Here is a 17447-nt window from a genome sequence, read left to right as displayed (position 1 = left end):
AGTGTCTTTTGTCTGGATTACTGCTGTCGTTTCCAAACTAATCTACTGTATCCATTTGACTCCCTCCAATTCATAACCACACTGTACAGAGATTAATGCTTCATATCTAATTAAGCTTCCACCGACTTAAGCCCTTTAAAGGCTTTCCAAAGCTTTTAGGATAAAGACTATACCACCCTACAAGACTGATGAGGCCCCACAGGGACTGACCTCTACTAACCTCTCCAGTCTTATTTCACTGCAGGCTCCCTTTTATCTCCCTGAACTAGTCAAACGGGCTGTCTTCTCTTCTAGTGGATGCCTGGTGTCTCCAGGCTACAACCTTTGCGGCTCCTGTTCGCTCCACCTAGAATCCTTTTCTCCTCTCTTATCTAGTTACTGCCCTCTATCCCTCAAATCACGGCTCATCTGACACTTTTCAGAGTCTTCCGTGACCATCAAACCTGAATTACACGTTCTCATAGCATCATAGACTTCTTTACGTCTATGCTTGCCCCAGCTGCAGTTTTACATTTATTTCTGTGTCTATTTGATTGATATGCAGCCAGGGGACTATGTTTGGTTTGGCTCCTCGTGTAGAACTAGTGCCCAGAAGAGTGCTTGGTACACAGTAGGAGCTAATGAACATTTGTGCAATGAATGCATATTCTTAGAGTGTGTTCCAGTTGCAGGGGCTCATGCTTAGATACCATTGGGAGTAAATGTAATGCATAGAAGTGTATGATATAAGTTGATGTCATTGAAAGAGGTGACAGTGTTGATTTCAGCTTTCAATTGTGTAATAAGTAATAACACAAGTACTGTTTTCATTTGAATCGGCGTATGCTATTTCTCCACTGGAGAAACCCCTGGGACCATAGATTACCCATAAAACTTTGCCTCTGTGGTTTAAACTCTTAAGTGGTGTCTACTTTATACATACAGGCAGTCCTGGGTTGTGGGAGCGATTGAGCCTGCTTGTTTTTCTATTAGCTGTCATGAGTTTTTGCTCCATTTAGATTGGCAAGTCCCTTTTGCAGAGACTGTTGTCCGGTTTTTACTCTGAATTTTCTAATAGTCCTCAACCACAGCAGAATTGAAAAACAAGACTTAAAGAGTTTTAAAATAGGATAGGAAGAATACACACGGGTGCGGTTTTCTTACTTTCCTGGTGTGTGTGCTGTAGTGACTGCTAAGTGGTACCCCTGAAAATCAAGGTGGTCAGTGACCGTCTAACACCATAGTCTTAGAAGTATCCTGGGACTAGAATTAAGTCGTCAAGGCACCATGATTGCAGTTAATTTTGCACAATGAGAAGCTGGACATTGATAAAGTTTGAATCCGTTCATGAATGCTTCATAATTACTGCAGGAGGCAAGAATGACATCCCTCAATTACAGATCTTTCAAATCTCACTGTTAACCTCAAGCCCTCTTACCGTAATCAGGGCTTGGGAACAAGGATTCACAGAAGCGTTTCATGAAAAGATGGCCTGTGCATTTGTATAAATGCAACTACTGTATTGCAGTTAAGCAATACACACACGGCTGCTTCGTACCACCAGCAAAGTAAATAAAATACTATTCCGCTGCTTACCGTTTGGAGGTGATCCCCATGGAGGAATAGCCACGGTTTGTCATTGAGATTGACACTTTAATGTCCAATTAGTAGTGAATGCTATATGAAAATTACATTATGAATTAGATCAAGCAAGTCAACATTCAGGGCAGATATTAACTGATTCAGAGTAATTTATTCTAATGCTCTGCTGTTCTTACATGATTTGTATCAGAACGTGGTCCTTACATTGCTTGCATCAGAATAGCCTATTGCGTCAGTTCTTGTCTGGCTCCTAAACCCCCTTTCTTCTCCCCACCTCCTGGAACTAATGAATCAGAATCTTGGGGTTTAGACCATAAGCATCAACATTTTAAACAAGTCCCCAGCGTCATTCTTATGCCCAATAAAACTTGAGAACCACAGAATGATTTTTAGGGCCTGAGACTTGTCAGATTTGTTTGGGTTCTCTTCTGCCAGGGGGCAGTGTTCTCTGAGATATTGCTGGATTAATAAACCAAGCTGAAAGTTAATTTTAGTCTTTCTCATACACTTTCTTGTTTACTGACCCCAACCATGGTTGACCTTATACCAAAAATCTTAAATACCAGAGCAGGTGAACTTTCTTGATTCGGTTTTGTTATAGAAGGCTTTAGACTATATTTCAGTCATTTTAGTTGAGTTTCTGGACGTGCAGTATGCGTTATCAGTCTTTCGGGGTTTCTCAATTTTAGATAATGAGGGGTAATTTTATTTTGTGTTTGATTTGTTGCCCAAGATGGGGACTTTAGTCATGCTACTGACAGTTAATTTATAATGATGTCTTTTAGGAAACTCCTGTGTAACTGTGTTAGATGGGGTGTGTGTGTGCGTGTTTGTGTGAATGTGTTCCATGCACACAATGACCTGGTAGAAGATAAAGTTCTTTGGCAGATGGTTAACAGAAATAATGGCTGAGTTCAATCCTCTTAGATAATTGGTAACAAGTGCTGTACAGAAGCCAATTCTGGATCACCCTGGCTATTACACTTCAGACTTTTCCCCCCCTGCACAGCTACTCTGCATGTCAAAAAAAATTAATGGATAATGTTCAGCTTCTGAGTCTAATTTTTTTTTTCAAGGGGAGCCTTCACTGTCCTCATGCTGGATTTCTACCCTCAAATGTCAGACAGATTCTAAATCTGCTGGACTCCGGTGAGGGCTGGGGAAATTGGCGAGGGCAGGGGAGCGCCTTTGGAACGCTGTGCCATACAGCGCAGTCACAGGGCTGCCTTGAAATCTTCCTTTTAGCTTTAGAGTTGTCCTCTGTAAAAGCAAGCCTGCATCTTGAAATTGAACATAAGGAGTAAAAAACATCTTACGTGGGGTTAACATCTTTCATAAGCCTTGCTAAATGCAGGACCCCAAATCATTTCAGTATGGCACACAGACCAAAGCAAGAGACTTCTATAGAAAAATTCATAAGCCTGCCATCTCTGCAAGACTGCGAAATGAAAAGGACGTTAGAAAGGCAGCTGAAAGTTTGGCACTGTGTTTTTTTTCTTTTGCTCAATTAGCTGTTACTAAATTCTAGAATATCTAATGAAACCCAGGACCAGTGTGCAATCCACCATAAACAAGTTCTGGCTTTTGTGCTATCAGGTTTTATTTGAGCTGAGCCACTGCTTCCTCAGTAATTTGTTGCATGGTAAGCGCCGTATTTGTTTACATACGCACATATGCTGTGTGTAAGAACCATGGTCACCGGGTCCGGCCAGAGAAAATCCAAAGATAAGCTTTCCTCCCTCATTTGAATCCTAAAAGTGTACAGTATTTAAAGAGCTCTCAGCTTTTGAGGCCTTGATTTCTTTTAGGAGTCTCCTGATTGCCAACTAGGTTAGTAAAGAGACTTTAATGCTCACGATAGCATCAAAGGGCACAGTGTTTGGTGGCTAGATGATAATTTATCTGGGAAAAGCCTAGGGAAGCAATTCTTTAAAGCTAAATTCTTGTTGCCATTGAGATTTCCTTCCTCAATTCAATCATTAATAAAGCTTTCCCATCCCACCCCTGCTGCTCCCACACCCCTCCAAACACACAAAAACAAAAGCAGAAAAACCAAAAAAAAAAACCCCAAACCCAAGCTGACAGTTTTTTCGGGAGGAAGAGGCAGAGAGACGTGAAGTTATATTGTCCCTCCTCACCGGGCAGAAGAACTGTGTTGCTTAGTTTGACACTCCCAGTATTTTGATAAAAGTGACTTCTCTAAACTCTAACAACGGCATGGGGAAACAGTGCTATCTCTTGTGTTTAGTTACAATCGTGGGAGATGTCATCGTGGGAAATATTTGAGGAGTCGGGAGGAGCTGAGAATGTGGCAAAAGGGACAGGGTCGTTTAAACGGCCAGAAAAATAAATAAATAGGCAAGACAGAGGAAGTTAGGTTTATAAATTATAAAACGTTCCTTAAAAAAATGAAGTCGTGGGGTTGACTACATTGTAAACCTTAAAAGCTTACGGCGTGTAGAAACCCTTTTATGGCTCTGTTTCATTTTTATCGGATAAAATGCATTTGGTTTCTTTTTTTAAAACCATGCTTTTAGGAGGGAAGAAAAATGAACATGCAGTGTTATTGGCTACAGCGACATAAGAAACCCTTATGTTACCGGAGGAAACCACATGAAAGTATCTGTGTGTCAGGGGAGGGACAGATAGGGGGTGGAGAGAAGGAGAGGGATATTTCAAGCTTCTTATGCTCAGAGCTGCGATTTGTGAACAAACTGTGATGAAATCAAGCTGTGGACAAATCAGAGGAGCCTGTCAACCTCCCAGGTGGGATTACTTGTAGTTAATAGACTGGACTCAGAGCCCCAAAAAGCAGTGCATTCAGTGTAGGCAAACAGAACACACTGCAAAAGGCTTTCCAAGAACCCTCTGCCATGGCCAGGAGAAACTCCTGCAAGCTGTATCAGGTAGGAGAATGACAGAATGCCACGGGCAAGCCTTGGTTTTCAGAGCTGCTTCCTGATTTTGAATTTTCTTTTTGTTTCTAAAATGAAGACAGCGCTGTATGGTGCCTTTGGGAAGTTGTGAGATTGGGTGGTGATGTTGAAGGCATTTGCATTTTGCCTTCCTGGAATCTGATTTAGGCTTCTCTGGCTGCATTGACAATTTGAGCTCTTTATTCCCTTAGGCAATATCCCTGTTCACTTTTGCTGTTGGGGTCAATCTCTGCTTAGGATTCACAGCAAATCGAATTAAGAGGGCAGAAGGATGGGATGAAGGCCCTCCTACAGGTAAGTGTAGCAACTATTCCCATTTTCAGTCTTTAAAAAATTTTATACATTGGGTCATCGATGTCAGCTCATTAAGAAATTCATCTTTAAACTGATCTTGAAGTGTAACTACTTTAGTCCTAGATGTCTCTGGAATAAAAGCAGCTCTGTGTGTAATTCAGATAGGATAATGTGGTTCAATGAGAGAACACTTATGATCTCTTCATGCTAGATCACTGGCTGTTTAAATCTCTGTCCTCTGAAATTTCTAAATGTTGAGATAATATTAAAGCTCTTGTGAATTGACAAGGCTGAAACAGAAGTGGTGAGAACAGGTGCTGGCTTAATATTAAAGATACAGGAATTTGATTGATCGTCATGTGGTATGAGATGTAGTATTTGCTTCCAGAAAGTTCTAACCTAGAGAAAAATAGGAATGGAAGTAAAAAAGGCAGGGAACTCTCTTTGTGAAACTTCAGGGCTATGAGATTAAGATTTACCTAGAACAGGAAAAATATAAAAGAGAGGAGGTGCCTAGAAGAGCTTACAAGATTGAGTTGCACTCACTGATTTTTCTTTTGGACTGAGGAGGGGTAAGTTTTAATAGTGTGCCTTGACTTAAGTAATAGAGCTGAAGTGAGAGAGTTCTCTTTCACAATACACTGTGCCATAAGCAGTGTGGGAATTCTTATGACGGAGCTCCTTGTGCAGATGGAGGGGCTCAACTGACCAGGTCTTAAGTAATGAGTTGGTTAATTTCCTGGAAGTTGGAGCTGCCGATGGTTTTATGAATAAAAATCACATATGAAGTCATGGGTACTCTATGGGGCAATCTTTTCTTGACTCTTCCTGACATCTCAGCAGGTTCGTCGGCCCTCCTGTGCATTTTGTGTTTCTCTGCACTGTATTTCTTGACCTGACTCATAAGAGACTCTCACCTGTCTCTGTTTAGCCAGCATGAGCACTTATTAGCCAAGTCGTGATCCATACATTGATGGAATACTGAGTCTTCCTTACATCAAGCAAGTAACTTTTGAGTAAGGGTGAAAAAATTATATTAGAAGTAGTTTAGTGAGTCCAAGTGGGGTGTGCTTGGGGTGAAAAGTGAGAAAATAGATCATAAAAAATTGCACCCCTGGGCTTCCCTGGTGGCGCAGTGGTTGAGAGTCCGCCTGCCGATGCAGGGGACACGGGTTCGTGCCCCGGTCCGGGAAGATCCCACATGCCGCGGAGCGGCTGGGCCCGTGAGCCATGGCCGCTGAGCCTGCGCGTCCGGAGCCTGTGCTCCGCAACGGGAGAGGCCACAACAGTGAGAGGCCCACGTACCGGAAAAAAAAACTTGCACCCCCAGGGAGCCAAATGGACAGAATGAGTTGTCTTCTGTTGGGGAAGGGGAGGAAAGTAGATCACTAGGCTGGAGAATTCTGTTTTGATTGATAGCAAATGCTCTCTTCAAAGACTTCTTTTCCAGACAAGTATAACTCCCATTCACACTGACTGTAACTGTTCAGACTGGAAGGGGGGAACTGGATCCTTAGTTTGGTCACGTGGGCAAGCTAACATCTTGAGAGCCCACTGCTGGTTCTTTCCAATGGACCCTAAAGGAACTTTTTTCCTGTATTGCATTAATATATTACTTTGGCTAAAACTGATATTAAAAGTGATTTCCCTGATGAACGTTGTAAAATCAAGTCACCCATTATTTTCAAAGTTGACTTCTTTGGAAAATGGTCATGAAAGTCCTGGACTGGCACCCCGGATCTGTATCACTTGCTGGGCCGTCTTGGGGAAGTCACTTATGAATTCTGCTTCCTTAGTTGTACGACAAGGCACAGGCCTAGATGATTTTTAATTTTCATTCTGGATTTGAAAAAAAAAAAGCCCATGATTCTGTCCACTCTGTTTCATTGCCTTTTGAATGTGTGTGCTCTCTTCAGGAGAACTTGAAAAATATAGACCAGATTTACTAATCCTTGAATATATTTTGTGTATAATAAATTATCTCCATATAGTATTAAGAACAACTATAAGAACTAATGAGTCAATGCTACTTCTGGAAAAATAATATAATCTAAATTATCATCTATAAATCGAAGTGATCTTAAACATACTACAAAATATTTGCTTCTTGAATTATTTAATTAAATCATTGATTATTTTCAGCCTTTATGGTATCTTCTAAAAAAATTTATTAGTGAAAATTCTACGGCTAAGAAGTATTAGTCTTGGGACACAATGCCATTTAAGTCTGAGTTTTGGGATTTTGGTGTACCTGACACTTTTTATTTTAAATTTTCTGTTGATATAGCTTACCGGCTGTCTAGGCACTGTGGATGATTTCTCCTGAATAAAGACCAAGATGTACTTTGGAAACTGAGTGAGAGCATAGTGCAGAGAATTTAAGCATTTTCATCTTTTTAAATGTTATATGTGCCTGAAATGACACATATAGTTGGTTATTCTGTCAGCAAAGCCTACACATCGGAAAACACTGGGTGAACGATTACTTATGTATTAGAACAAGGTACTAGGAGGAAAGGCTGCTACGCTTATCTTCAACAATGCTTTCATGTTCCAGAGAAATCCTGGGAAGCTAGATGCTTCGAGATCTTTCCACCAAAAAGAAGGAACATAAAGGGTATTGACATACGGCCAGCTTCAGACTGACCGGAGCAAGACCTCTCATTCACAAGCGTTCAGTTTTTTGTTGAGCAAATGTAGGTCCTCAGAATCCTCAGCCGTAACTGAGAATATTTTACATTCACACACACCCTCGCTGCCGTACTACAGACTGAGGTGTTAAGTTTCAAGGCTGTGGCAGTGCCAACTGTTATAATTAATTAACTAGCACACTTGTTAGCTGGATTTTTTGTTAGGATGTTGGGATCTACTGGAAATCATGGTAGAATAGGATTTCTTCTACCAGATCATAGAAGATCTATAGATTTATTAGAAGATATGAAATGAGCAGAGGTAATTATAATTCTGTTGGGTAAATGTAATGGGCCATCAGGTAAATGAGATGGCTGGAATAACTTTTCAAAGAGAATGTAAAGAATATGCACAATTCAGTTTGACATCCTTGTCACATACATCTGATGTAGCCGGCTTGATTTACCTTTAAAATTGCAAGCGAATTTATGTGTATACAAGTGTGTGCGCACTCATGTAATGTGCATATGTGTATGTTTGTGGTGTGGTGGTAGAGTCTATTTCACTGAAGTTGGTGATACGTACTCTTCCAGTCTCCAGGTGGAAATGGGATATCCTCTGAGAGAAGCAAGTTAATACTTGAAAGACAAAGGGAAGTTTATAAGCTTGTGAATAACTGGCTAATACGGACTGGGAAGCTCAGTCCTCATTCTACAATGAAAAGTCACTTAAATGATAGGGTGGCAGCATGTAGGAACTGCAAAGCTGACAGATATATCAGTCATTACTCTGCAAGGAAAATTAAGGGGACTATCACGTCATGGGATTTTATGTTAAATCTAGTGTAGAAATCAGAGGGAGTTTAAGTCAATGGAATGAAATAATTTGAATTAGAATTTAAGGAGGGCATGGATTTTTCAGTTCATTGTTAATTGGTGCTTTGGTGCAGTGGTTTTTCATTTATCTTAAAAACGATACGGAATCTTCTATCTTGTTGCATTAACCTGAAATCTCCATCTTCAATAGAATTCAAATAGAATATATCTTCCAAGATCATGTCTTAAAAAGAACATCTACAATTCAGAACTTATGTACATAATTTGAAAAATCCTTTGTTAATGAAAATGGCATTGTAGTTATAGTCAGATGATCTGAAATTGCAGCTAGGCCTTTGCTAACTCAAGTTAGGCCTAGAGCTCTTCTCTTCCAACCAGGAAAATGGGGGTAATGTTGCCTCTTTATCCGAAAAGATTTTTTAGAACAAAATGCCATGCTAAGACTGATGAGAATATAAAGTGTTAAGTATATGATGATACACTTAATTTACCTCCACTTTTGTTTGAAGGTCAGTGTCTAAATTTTTACCCTATCAAGTTGACAATACCTGCTATATAAAATGATGTTTCATTGTTTGGTAGCAGATTTGTAAATCATTCAGACTTACACTACTGACTACTCTCATAAATGCTATTTGAGTGGTTTATAAGTGAAATTAAAGTCTTAAATTTCATTCAAGTCATCTAGAAATCTGTCTTCTTGTAGTTTATGAGGTCTTTCTACATGAGGATGTTGTATTTAAAAACACATTGAAAGTACGGGTGTTTGAAAACTTCCCAGGTGGACCTATTTATTTAAAAACTTGTCTATGAAATCTGGTTCGGAAGCTGTGAAGAGGAGAGAATAGTGATGCCTAAGTAATAGGTATTTATAGAAAGTGATGTATTTAGGAAGAAGAGATGCAGACATGTAGGCCTGTTTGTAAGTGCTGCTTTCTAAGGGATAAGGTCAAAATGTATGGACACCAAGGGGGGAAGGGGTGGGTGGGATGAACTGGGAAGATTGGGATTGACCTATATACACTACTACATAGAAAATAGATAACTAATGAGAACCTACTGTATAGCACAGGGAACTCTACTCGCTGCTCTGTGGTGACTTAAATGGGAAGGAAATACAAAAAGGAGGGGATATATGTATAACATAGCTGGTTCACTTTGCTGTACGGCAGAAACTAACACAACATTGTAAAGCAACTATACTCCAATAAAAATTAAAAAAAAAGAGAAACAAACAAACAACAAAAAGAAAAAATGACTTCAGTACAGGAAGGTATGACCAGAAAGAACGAATCATATACTCCAGAAGAGGCATCAGACAGTATTAAATCCTGGAGTTGGGTGGTATCTTGAGTGTCATTCACGTTGTCTGCCTCCTTTCCTTGCATTTTATATTTCAGACAGGGCAGGAAGACACAGGAGAACCAGATCTGTTTCAATGCCCTTGAAAAGGAGGCGACATAACCAGTCTGTTTCATTTCAAGCTTTTATTCTCACTGTCAGGAAATACTAGGGCTGGGAACCATGGAGGATGGGAGGAACAGAGAGGGTGTCATATCACAAACTCTGAATGCAGGAGCAGACAAAACTTAGAAGAATCATCCAGCTTTATGCTGAGCTAAATGTTTTCAAACTTAAATACAGCCTCCTTCACTGGCCATCATCCAAATCTGAAAATTTCCATTTTGCAGAGAGAGTAGAAGGGAAATATGATTGGGACTCCAGGATGAAGTAATGTTTAGGTCACAACTCTTGTCATGAATTAGGTTCTTTCCAATAGTCTAATCAAATTATCAATAGTATTTCTTCTGTATATAAATGACACCAGAATTCCACAATGCTACCTCTGTGTTGATACGGTAAGATGGAATGGTTTAGAAATAAGGTTTTACTTAAAGAAATAAAAATAATTTCACTTGTTTCTCTCAGAATTATGAATTTGAATGAAATAAATCAGGTTTTATATTGGTGTTTTTTTCCTAAATCATGAAATTATGCTTCTGTGAAAAAAAGAAATGTATAACATTGTTTTATGCGTATCATACATGTACATTACACACATATTTTAAAATTTAAAGTCCCTATTTTTTAAAAAACTTCCATCTGTGTAGATCTGTAACATTTATTTTTTAAATTCTGGAACAGACTAGTTTCTTTGAAGTAAAATAACACCATTTAAGTATGTTATTAAATTGGCAAATGCCTCATACAAAATTTCAAACCCCCATTGCACCTAGCACAGATTTCTGACTTGATCGTTTTCAAGTTTTTTGTTTGTTTGTTTGTTTCATGTTGTCATTATCTTTCTTGTTAGTTTTGAGCTTATTAGGTCTGGAAAAGGAAGGCTTTACAGATTTTAGAATTCAGGCAAAGTAAGTCAGAGAATCTTTCCATATTTGATCATTCAATCAGGTATAATAAAAAGAGAAGTCCTAAAATCTGTGCTTAGCCTGGTGTGGGAGAAGGACATGGGACCTCGGCATGAAATGAAAAAGCCAGCACATGGGGAAGAATTACAGAACTACAGAAAGAAGCAGCGCTAGAACTTGTTATGATAGAAGATGGCAGGGACGGAATAGACCCTGGAAAGGCAAAGCGAACTTTGTTCTACTCTATCCCTTTATTTTCTTAGAAAAGTTGCGGCAGTTCAGTTCTTGGGCTCATCGGACTTGAAGAAGTATACGGCTCAATTGTTTATCTTCCTATTTCTCTTCCTGCCATTGTCAGCTGAATCCAAGTCAGCCAAGAATGAATTTTGTCATATGTATCCCTAATCCACATAGGCCCAGGAATTCACTCTCATCTGAAAGCTGTTGGTAACCCAATCTTGAGTACTTTTATGAGATGTATCTTTGCATTATGAGTGTAAGGGCAAATCTTTCTTAACAAAGCTGTCTTCAGTTTAAGGGTTGGCAAGGAAGATTATAATTGACAGGGGCAAGCTATTGAGGGAAATTCAATTATTTTCAAAGACAAAGTAAGGGATAAACTTAGAGAATAACCAACTTTGTAAGAAAAGAGTAAAAATCACGTTGATAGAATGGATGAAGAAAGGTTTAAAATGGCTAAAATTTTGTACAGATATTTTGAAAGGAAAGAAAGAAAGAAGAAAGAGATTACGATGAGGGGAAAGCAAAGGGCATGAATGGAGGAAAATTTCACATGCAGGCTGGGATGCTATGAAGAAGAGGAGCCAGGACAAGTAAACAACTACAAACAATGTGCCTTTGGATCTCTTCTGATTATCTCAGCTATAAGTGTAGCCAAGCATATTTATGTATGCAGCTCATAGGCATGAATACTACTCAGAATTTATTAGATGGCTGTTGGAATGATTCTGTCTAAGCAGTACCCTTAAAAAAGGAATAATTCAATTATAAGCATTTTTCTTATCTTTATCTTTTTTCTTATCTCTACTATAGGATTTCTCTATTTTTCCTTTTTCCACTTCTCAACCCTCCTCCCCTCATAGTTTCTTAGGGTCCAGCATGCACTGTTGATTCGTTGGCCAAAGTCAATAGAAAAATGTGGTTTAGGAACCAGAGGTAAGGCATTGCATTGGAAACCTGACGTTATTTCTTAAACCGAACTGGTGTGCTTTGTATGTATTTCAAGATCCCAGAATGAACCATGCAAAAGCGTTTCACATCTCATGGTCTAGTGAATCTGTTTGCTTTAGTTGAACTGATCTAATGCCATACGGGTGAGGATTGGGTGACTCTGTCTTTAAAGAGGACAAAGAACTAAGGGATGAACAGGATGTTCAGATAAATGGCTTCGGTGAACCTAGAAATGTCATTTAACATCTGTTCTCTCCCTGCCTCTGGTGTTTTGATTTTATAAGTAATGAATACTAATCATAAAAAAATGAAAAATTTGTAAATGTAAATAAGGAAATAAAATTACAAATATCATGTTTTAAATAACATTTGTTAGGATATTTATATATCAATATTATATAACATATACTTTATACACATATGTTCACATGCATGTATACATATCTACATGAGAGAGAGAAGTAAGCAAGCAAAAACCCGAAAGGACATTTGTAAAATGTTAGACGTTTCAAACTGCAGAAAAGTAAGAAGTCTCCTTCTTCTCTCTTTCTCATTTTCCCCAAAGGTAATTCCTGTAGGAGTTTCTTACAGTGAAGATAACATGGTTATTCATACTGGCACCGTGTCTCAATGCCTCTGTTCTCACCCTCTGTCTCATCTCGAGCTCTGGCCTCTGTTTTTATTTTATATTTATCTTTATCCTTATTGGCTCTATTTTTAACACAAAATATATCAATTATATGTACTATTTACTACTATAACAGTTTTCTGTACTTTGCTGGTTAAAAAAATGTGTTTATCAGTTTTGTAGATCTTTCCATATTAGCCTATGCAGATCTGACTCGTTCTTTATAAGGGCTGGGCAATATTCCATTTATGGAGATAGTGATTCTTTCTTGTACGTGTATCTTGGCAAACTTTTGCAAATATATGTGAGAGATAAATTCCTAGTAGTGGAATTTCTGGGTGAAAGATTCATATGCATTTAATAGTGTTGATAGATACTTCCAAATTGTATAAAATTTTTAATAAAAATTTTCATTCCTAGCAACAGGTATGACACTGCTTATACTTTCCATTCGTCAGAAATTAATTATTTTGTAAGCTAGGATGAGGATCCAGATTAATTTTTCCAGTCAGCCCAGCACTACTTACTGATAAATCTTTTTTTCACTTCTTGATTAATCCTTCTTTCTTTCTCTGATTTAAAATGTTATTTTCATTATAAAATCACTTCTCTTATATTTGGTCCTATTTCTCATCCTCGTGCCCAGCACTGATCTACTTATTTTCTGTAACCAATCTGTTTTAATTATTTAACTTCAGAATATATTTTACTTTCTTTTCAGTGTTTTTTGTTTTCATAGATTTATTTTTGATAAGCATTTAATATCCTCTCAAGTTTCAAGAATTCCTTTCTGTATTTTTATTGTGATTGCATTGAATCTTTAAGTTTATTTAGGAAGAACTGACATTTTGTTGTTGTTGTTGTTTTGTTTTTGTTTTTTTCGGCTGTGCCATGGCTTCTGGGATCTTAGTTCCCTGAGCAGGAATTGAACCTGGGTCCTCAGCAGTGAAAGCACAGAGTCCTAACCACTGGACCACCAGGGAATTCCCGACATTTTTGTAATATTGATATTTTTACCTCCAAGATGGTATGTTTTACCATTTAATTAAATCTTTTAAAATATCTTTTTTTGTAGAGTTTTACTGTGTTCTTCATGTAGGTTCTAAACATCCTATTAAATTTATACCTAGATATTTTACCTTTTAGGTACTATGATGAATGGAACTTCCATTTAATTTTTGAACTTATATTGCCTGTATTTTACAAATTTGTGGAATTTTTATCTCATTGAATTATTTTTTCCTAAAATTTTTAGTCGGTTCTTGAGATTTCTAGATATACAATCATATCATATGAAGATAATGTAGGAGGATTTATGTTTGAAAAGCCGAGACTGTAGAGTTTGTGTTTGTGTAACCCTAGTAATAGGTGTAGATTTTATGGCTGGAAGAGATCTTAAGAGTCTTCTATTCCAATCCCATCTGTTCAGACTGTTCTCAGAACATTTAGGCTCAATTTTCCTTACAAAAGCTATGGATATTTGAATAGGGGAACGAACTCTTCTTTCTAAGTATATACTTCAAAGTTCTGTTCTCTGTTGGCATCACAGCATCCACAGAGAAACTAACCCTCATGTTTGTGGTAATAATCATTGTAAACAGTAGTAAAACCAATAGCCAACATTTGTTACTTTCTACATGGCTGACACCCTGCTCAGTGTTTTGCATGGTTTGTTTCATTTAATTCTCATTGTAACCTCGAGTTGCTTCTATTAATCCTCCACTCTACAGATGAAGAAACTGGAACAAGGAACCTGCTGAAGGTACATAGACGGCAGGTGATGGATCCGGCTGCTCAGTCAGAGCCTGACTGCATCACCGCATTGTATTGCTACACAGGGTCACCCCTCCATAGCAACATAACCCATTCCCTAATCCCATTGCCTTTGTCTCTTGTATCTTGTAGTGTTATCAGACTCCCCCTGGACCAACACCTCTGGATCTTGCAAGGGCAGATGCTTTGAACTTCAAGAGGTTGGACCCCCTGATTGTCGGTGTGACAACCTGTGTAAGAGCTACAGCAGTTGCTGCCATGACTTTGATGAGCTTTGTCTGAAGACAGGTGTGTAACTTTTGAGTCTTCTCTAGCCTTGATTAGATGGCTTAAGACCCCCTGCTGTTGTACACCCTGCCATTGCCATTCTGCTTTGGCCAAACCAAACCGTGAGTTTTAGTTTTGTTTCTTGAATGATTATCAGTTTTATTATGAGCACACCCTATGTGACTGTTGTGTCCACATAACGCCCACCCAATGATGGTTCTTTGCAGCTGCAGTCATTATTTGCTAGTTTTGGAAGTATTTGTGGCCGGCTTTTTTTTTTTTTCATCTTTATCATTTCTGTCTCTTGCTGTCAATTCCCTCATTCACTGCGAGGATACCTGGGCTGAAACTGTGCACATTCTTAAAGTGTTGGGGTTTTTTTGTTGTTGTTGTTTCAACTTTAATTTTTTCGTTTGCCTGCCCAGTTTCTAACGTTTGTTTTATTTCATCTTATAGTCTACTACTATACTACTTTGATGTCATTCCCTGTTCTCAGTGCAAGTAGAAAATTGTTATGGAATTCTACTCAGGGTCGCGTGCTCAAGGCAGCTCTCAGATCTTCCTCTACAGGTTCCTGACCTTTCTTTACATTTCTTCCCTATTGGAAGAGTCAGTAGAATATACAGGCCTCTGAGTGAATGTACATGAGTTGAGAAGAAGCACTTTGGAGACTCCTGCCATTCTACCTGCTCTGTTTCCGAAGCCTAACACTTTAGAGGGGACTTTTGAGATACCTTATAGGCTATCCATCATGCCTCTGGGCAACATCACGTTCAAACTTTCTGGGAAAGGTGATGAGCAACCCTGCTCTTAACACCATTAGATACAATGATTCTACAGCTCTCTTGATAAATTATTACCTGTTTGCAGACATTTATGGTTAGATGATTCTTTCAAAAATCTGACTTATATTATCATTAACATTAGTCTGAGTTTTCTAATGACATCATGAGAAACAGAGACATTACTCTCCTTTACTAAAGAAATAGCCGCTGATTTACATGAAAACCTACGTCAACCCCCTTACTAGTTCTGATTTGTTTGTTTTCCGCCCCAGATAATAAGAATTTTATTAGGCTGTTTTTTTGCATAATACATTTTCCAAACATTTGGCCATTTTTTGGGTTACTTTCCTTTGGAACTTCTCCCAGCTTCCTTAGTTGTGGGTTTGTAAACTTAAATGCTGAGAAGCTTGTAACCTGAATATATGGATGGAACAGATGTTCCAGGAGAGTTTTTGGCTCTAAAGTGTTATTTCAAACAAGCGGTCTGTATTTGCTTGGCACTGAGGAACTAACTAATGTTGTGTGTTTCCTCTCTACCTTGAGTATCTTGTCCCCGACACGTCATCTCAGCCCTCCAGATTCCTGATCTTGGAGCTCCTTGCAAAGTTTAATGGATCTCCTGCCTTTAGGTTAGCTCTCTCTGAATGTAGCTCATGCCTTTCTTCCCAAGTTTAATAAATATGGGTTATAATAACACTTTAAAGTAGTTCGTTTCCCTGTGGAAATGAACAAGGCCAAATGTGGAAGAATAAAATATAAAATAATAACAAAAGGTTGAAGGAGCAAACAGAAATCTCTGAGATTCTACTATGCTGACACAGCACTCTCTAGAGATAAGCACAATCAATGTTTCAATGTAAACTCTGAGACTGGGTGTGTGTTTAGAATGTGTGTACACATTTATACATGTGTGTATTTATGCCTGTGTGAGGTGTATCTGTATTTGTGTACCTTTGTACACATCCCCCTTTTGAATGCCTACATTGTATTCTATTGGACAGATGCAGCCTACTTCATTGAGTAACTGATCAGCATTTATGGTCTGGTAATTTTTGCTATTATGAACAATGTATCAATGAATATTTTTCATACATATTCGTATTTTTGCCTATTTTCCTTGAGATAAATTCTGAGGAATGGGATTTGGGGATCAAAGCATATATGCATTTTTAAAATTTAAATATATATTACAGAATTACACTTCTCAAAGTTGATATTTCTCTCAAAGGGCACAAGAGCTTTTCAGCACTCCCTTTTCAGCATGTTCTCATTTTAAATAATATTTTTCTGATAGGTAGCTTTCTTGTTATCCAATAAAGTTCAGTGTTTTTTGTGTTTATTCCCATATTTGCTTTGAAAATTATACAGCTGACTGAATCATACCTTACTTGTAGTTCACTGAATTTTTAAAAATTTCATTCTTATCCAAAGTTAGTAATTTCTCAATAAACCTAGCTTGTTAATAGTGATGCTGTTTTGTGAGCAAAGGGATTTTCTTATGGAACTAGGGAGGAATAAGCTAGGAGAGGAATACTGTTTGATAGAGTTATCTCTGAATTGAGGAAAAGGACTCGCATGACCTCTATCAGTCAAAGTAACCTTGGAAAATTGCTAACCATTGGGAATAGCATACCCTGGGCGAGAGAATTCCAAGCATTTATTCTGGTTGGGAAGAGAAGGCAGTGGAAATAGGGGATATTAAAAAAAGATCAGAGAATGGAATCAGGATGCAAAGGTAATTCTAAAAGAATGGAAACTAGACAGTAGTTGTGTTGTTTTCTAGTATGGCAGCTATTATCCCCTTATCCATTTATTCACATAGCTGTAGTATCTCTAGGTAGAATATTATTAAGGAGCAGCACTGCTTTCTTTTCTTTTTTTAAATTAAATTTAATTTACTTTGTATACAGCAGGTTCTTTTTTTTTTTTTTTTTTTTTGCGGTACACGGGCCTCTCACTGCTGTGGCCTCTCCCGTTGCGGAGCACAGGCTCTGGACACGCAGGCTCAGCGGCCATGGCTCACAGGCCCAGCCGCTCTGCGGCATGTGGGATCTTCCCGGACCGGGGCACGAACCCGTGTCCCCTGCATCGGCAGGCGGACTCTCAACCACTGCAGCACCAGGGAAGCCCCAGCAGGTTCTTATTAGTTATCTATT

General features: G+C 38.5%; 1 protein-coding gene across 8 annotated transcripts in view; it reads left to right on the top strand.

Moving 5' to 3' along the window:
- ENPP2 (ectonucleotide pyrophosphatase/phosphodiesterase 2) overlaps positions 1 to 17447 on the top strand; it is a 107146-nt gene that overhangs the window by 27064 nt on the left and 62635 nt on the right. For 4 of the 8 annotated variants that reach the window (XM_032610580.1, XM_032610581.1, XM_032610579.1 and 1 more), the window contains exons 1-3: positions 4412 to 4487; positions 4709 to 4811; positions 14372 to 14527. In XM_032610580.1, the coding sequence (XP_032466471.1) occupies positions 4455 to 4487; positions 4709 to 4811; positions 14372 to 14527 (292 nt within the window). In that variant the 5' untranslated portion in view covers positions 4412 to 4454. Of the gene's footprint in view, positions 1 to 4400; positions 4488 to 4708; positions 4812 to 14371; positions 14528 to 17447 lie in introns of those variants that run through there. The other 4 variants (XM_032610578.1, XM_032610573.1, XM_032610575.1 and 1 more) reach the window with 2 other exon arrangements.

The sequence above is a fragment of the Phocoena sinus genome, chromosome 17, assembly GCF_008692025.1.
Source record: "Phocoena sinus isolate mPhoSin1 chromosome 17, mPhoSin1.pri, whole genome shotgun sequence".
In the NCBI taxonomy this organism is placed as follows: Eukaryota; Metazoa; Chordata; class Mammalia; order Artiodactyla; family Phocoenidae; genus Phocoena; species Phocoena sinus.
This window is presented reverse-complemented; position numbering and strand designations above follow the sequence as displayed.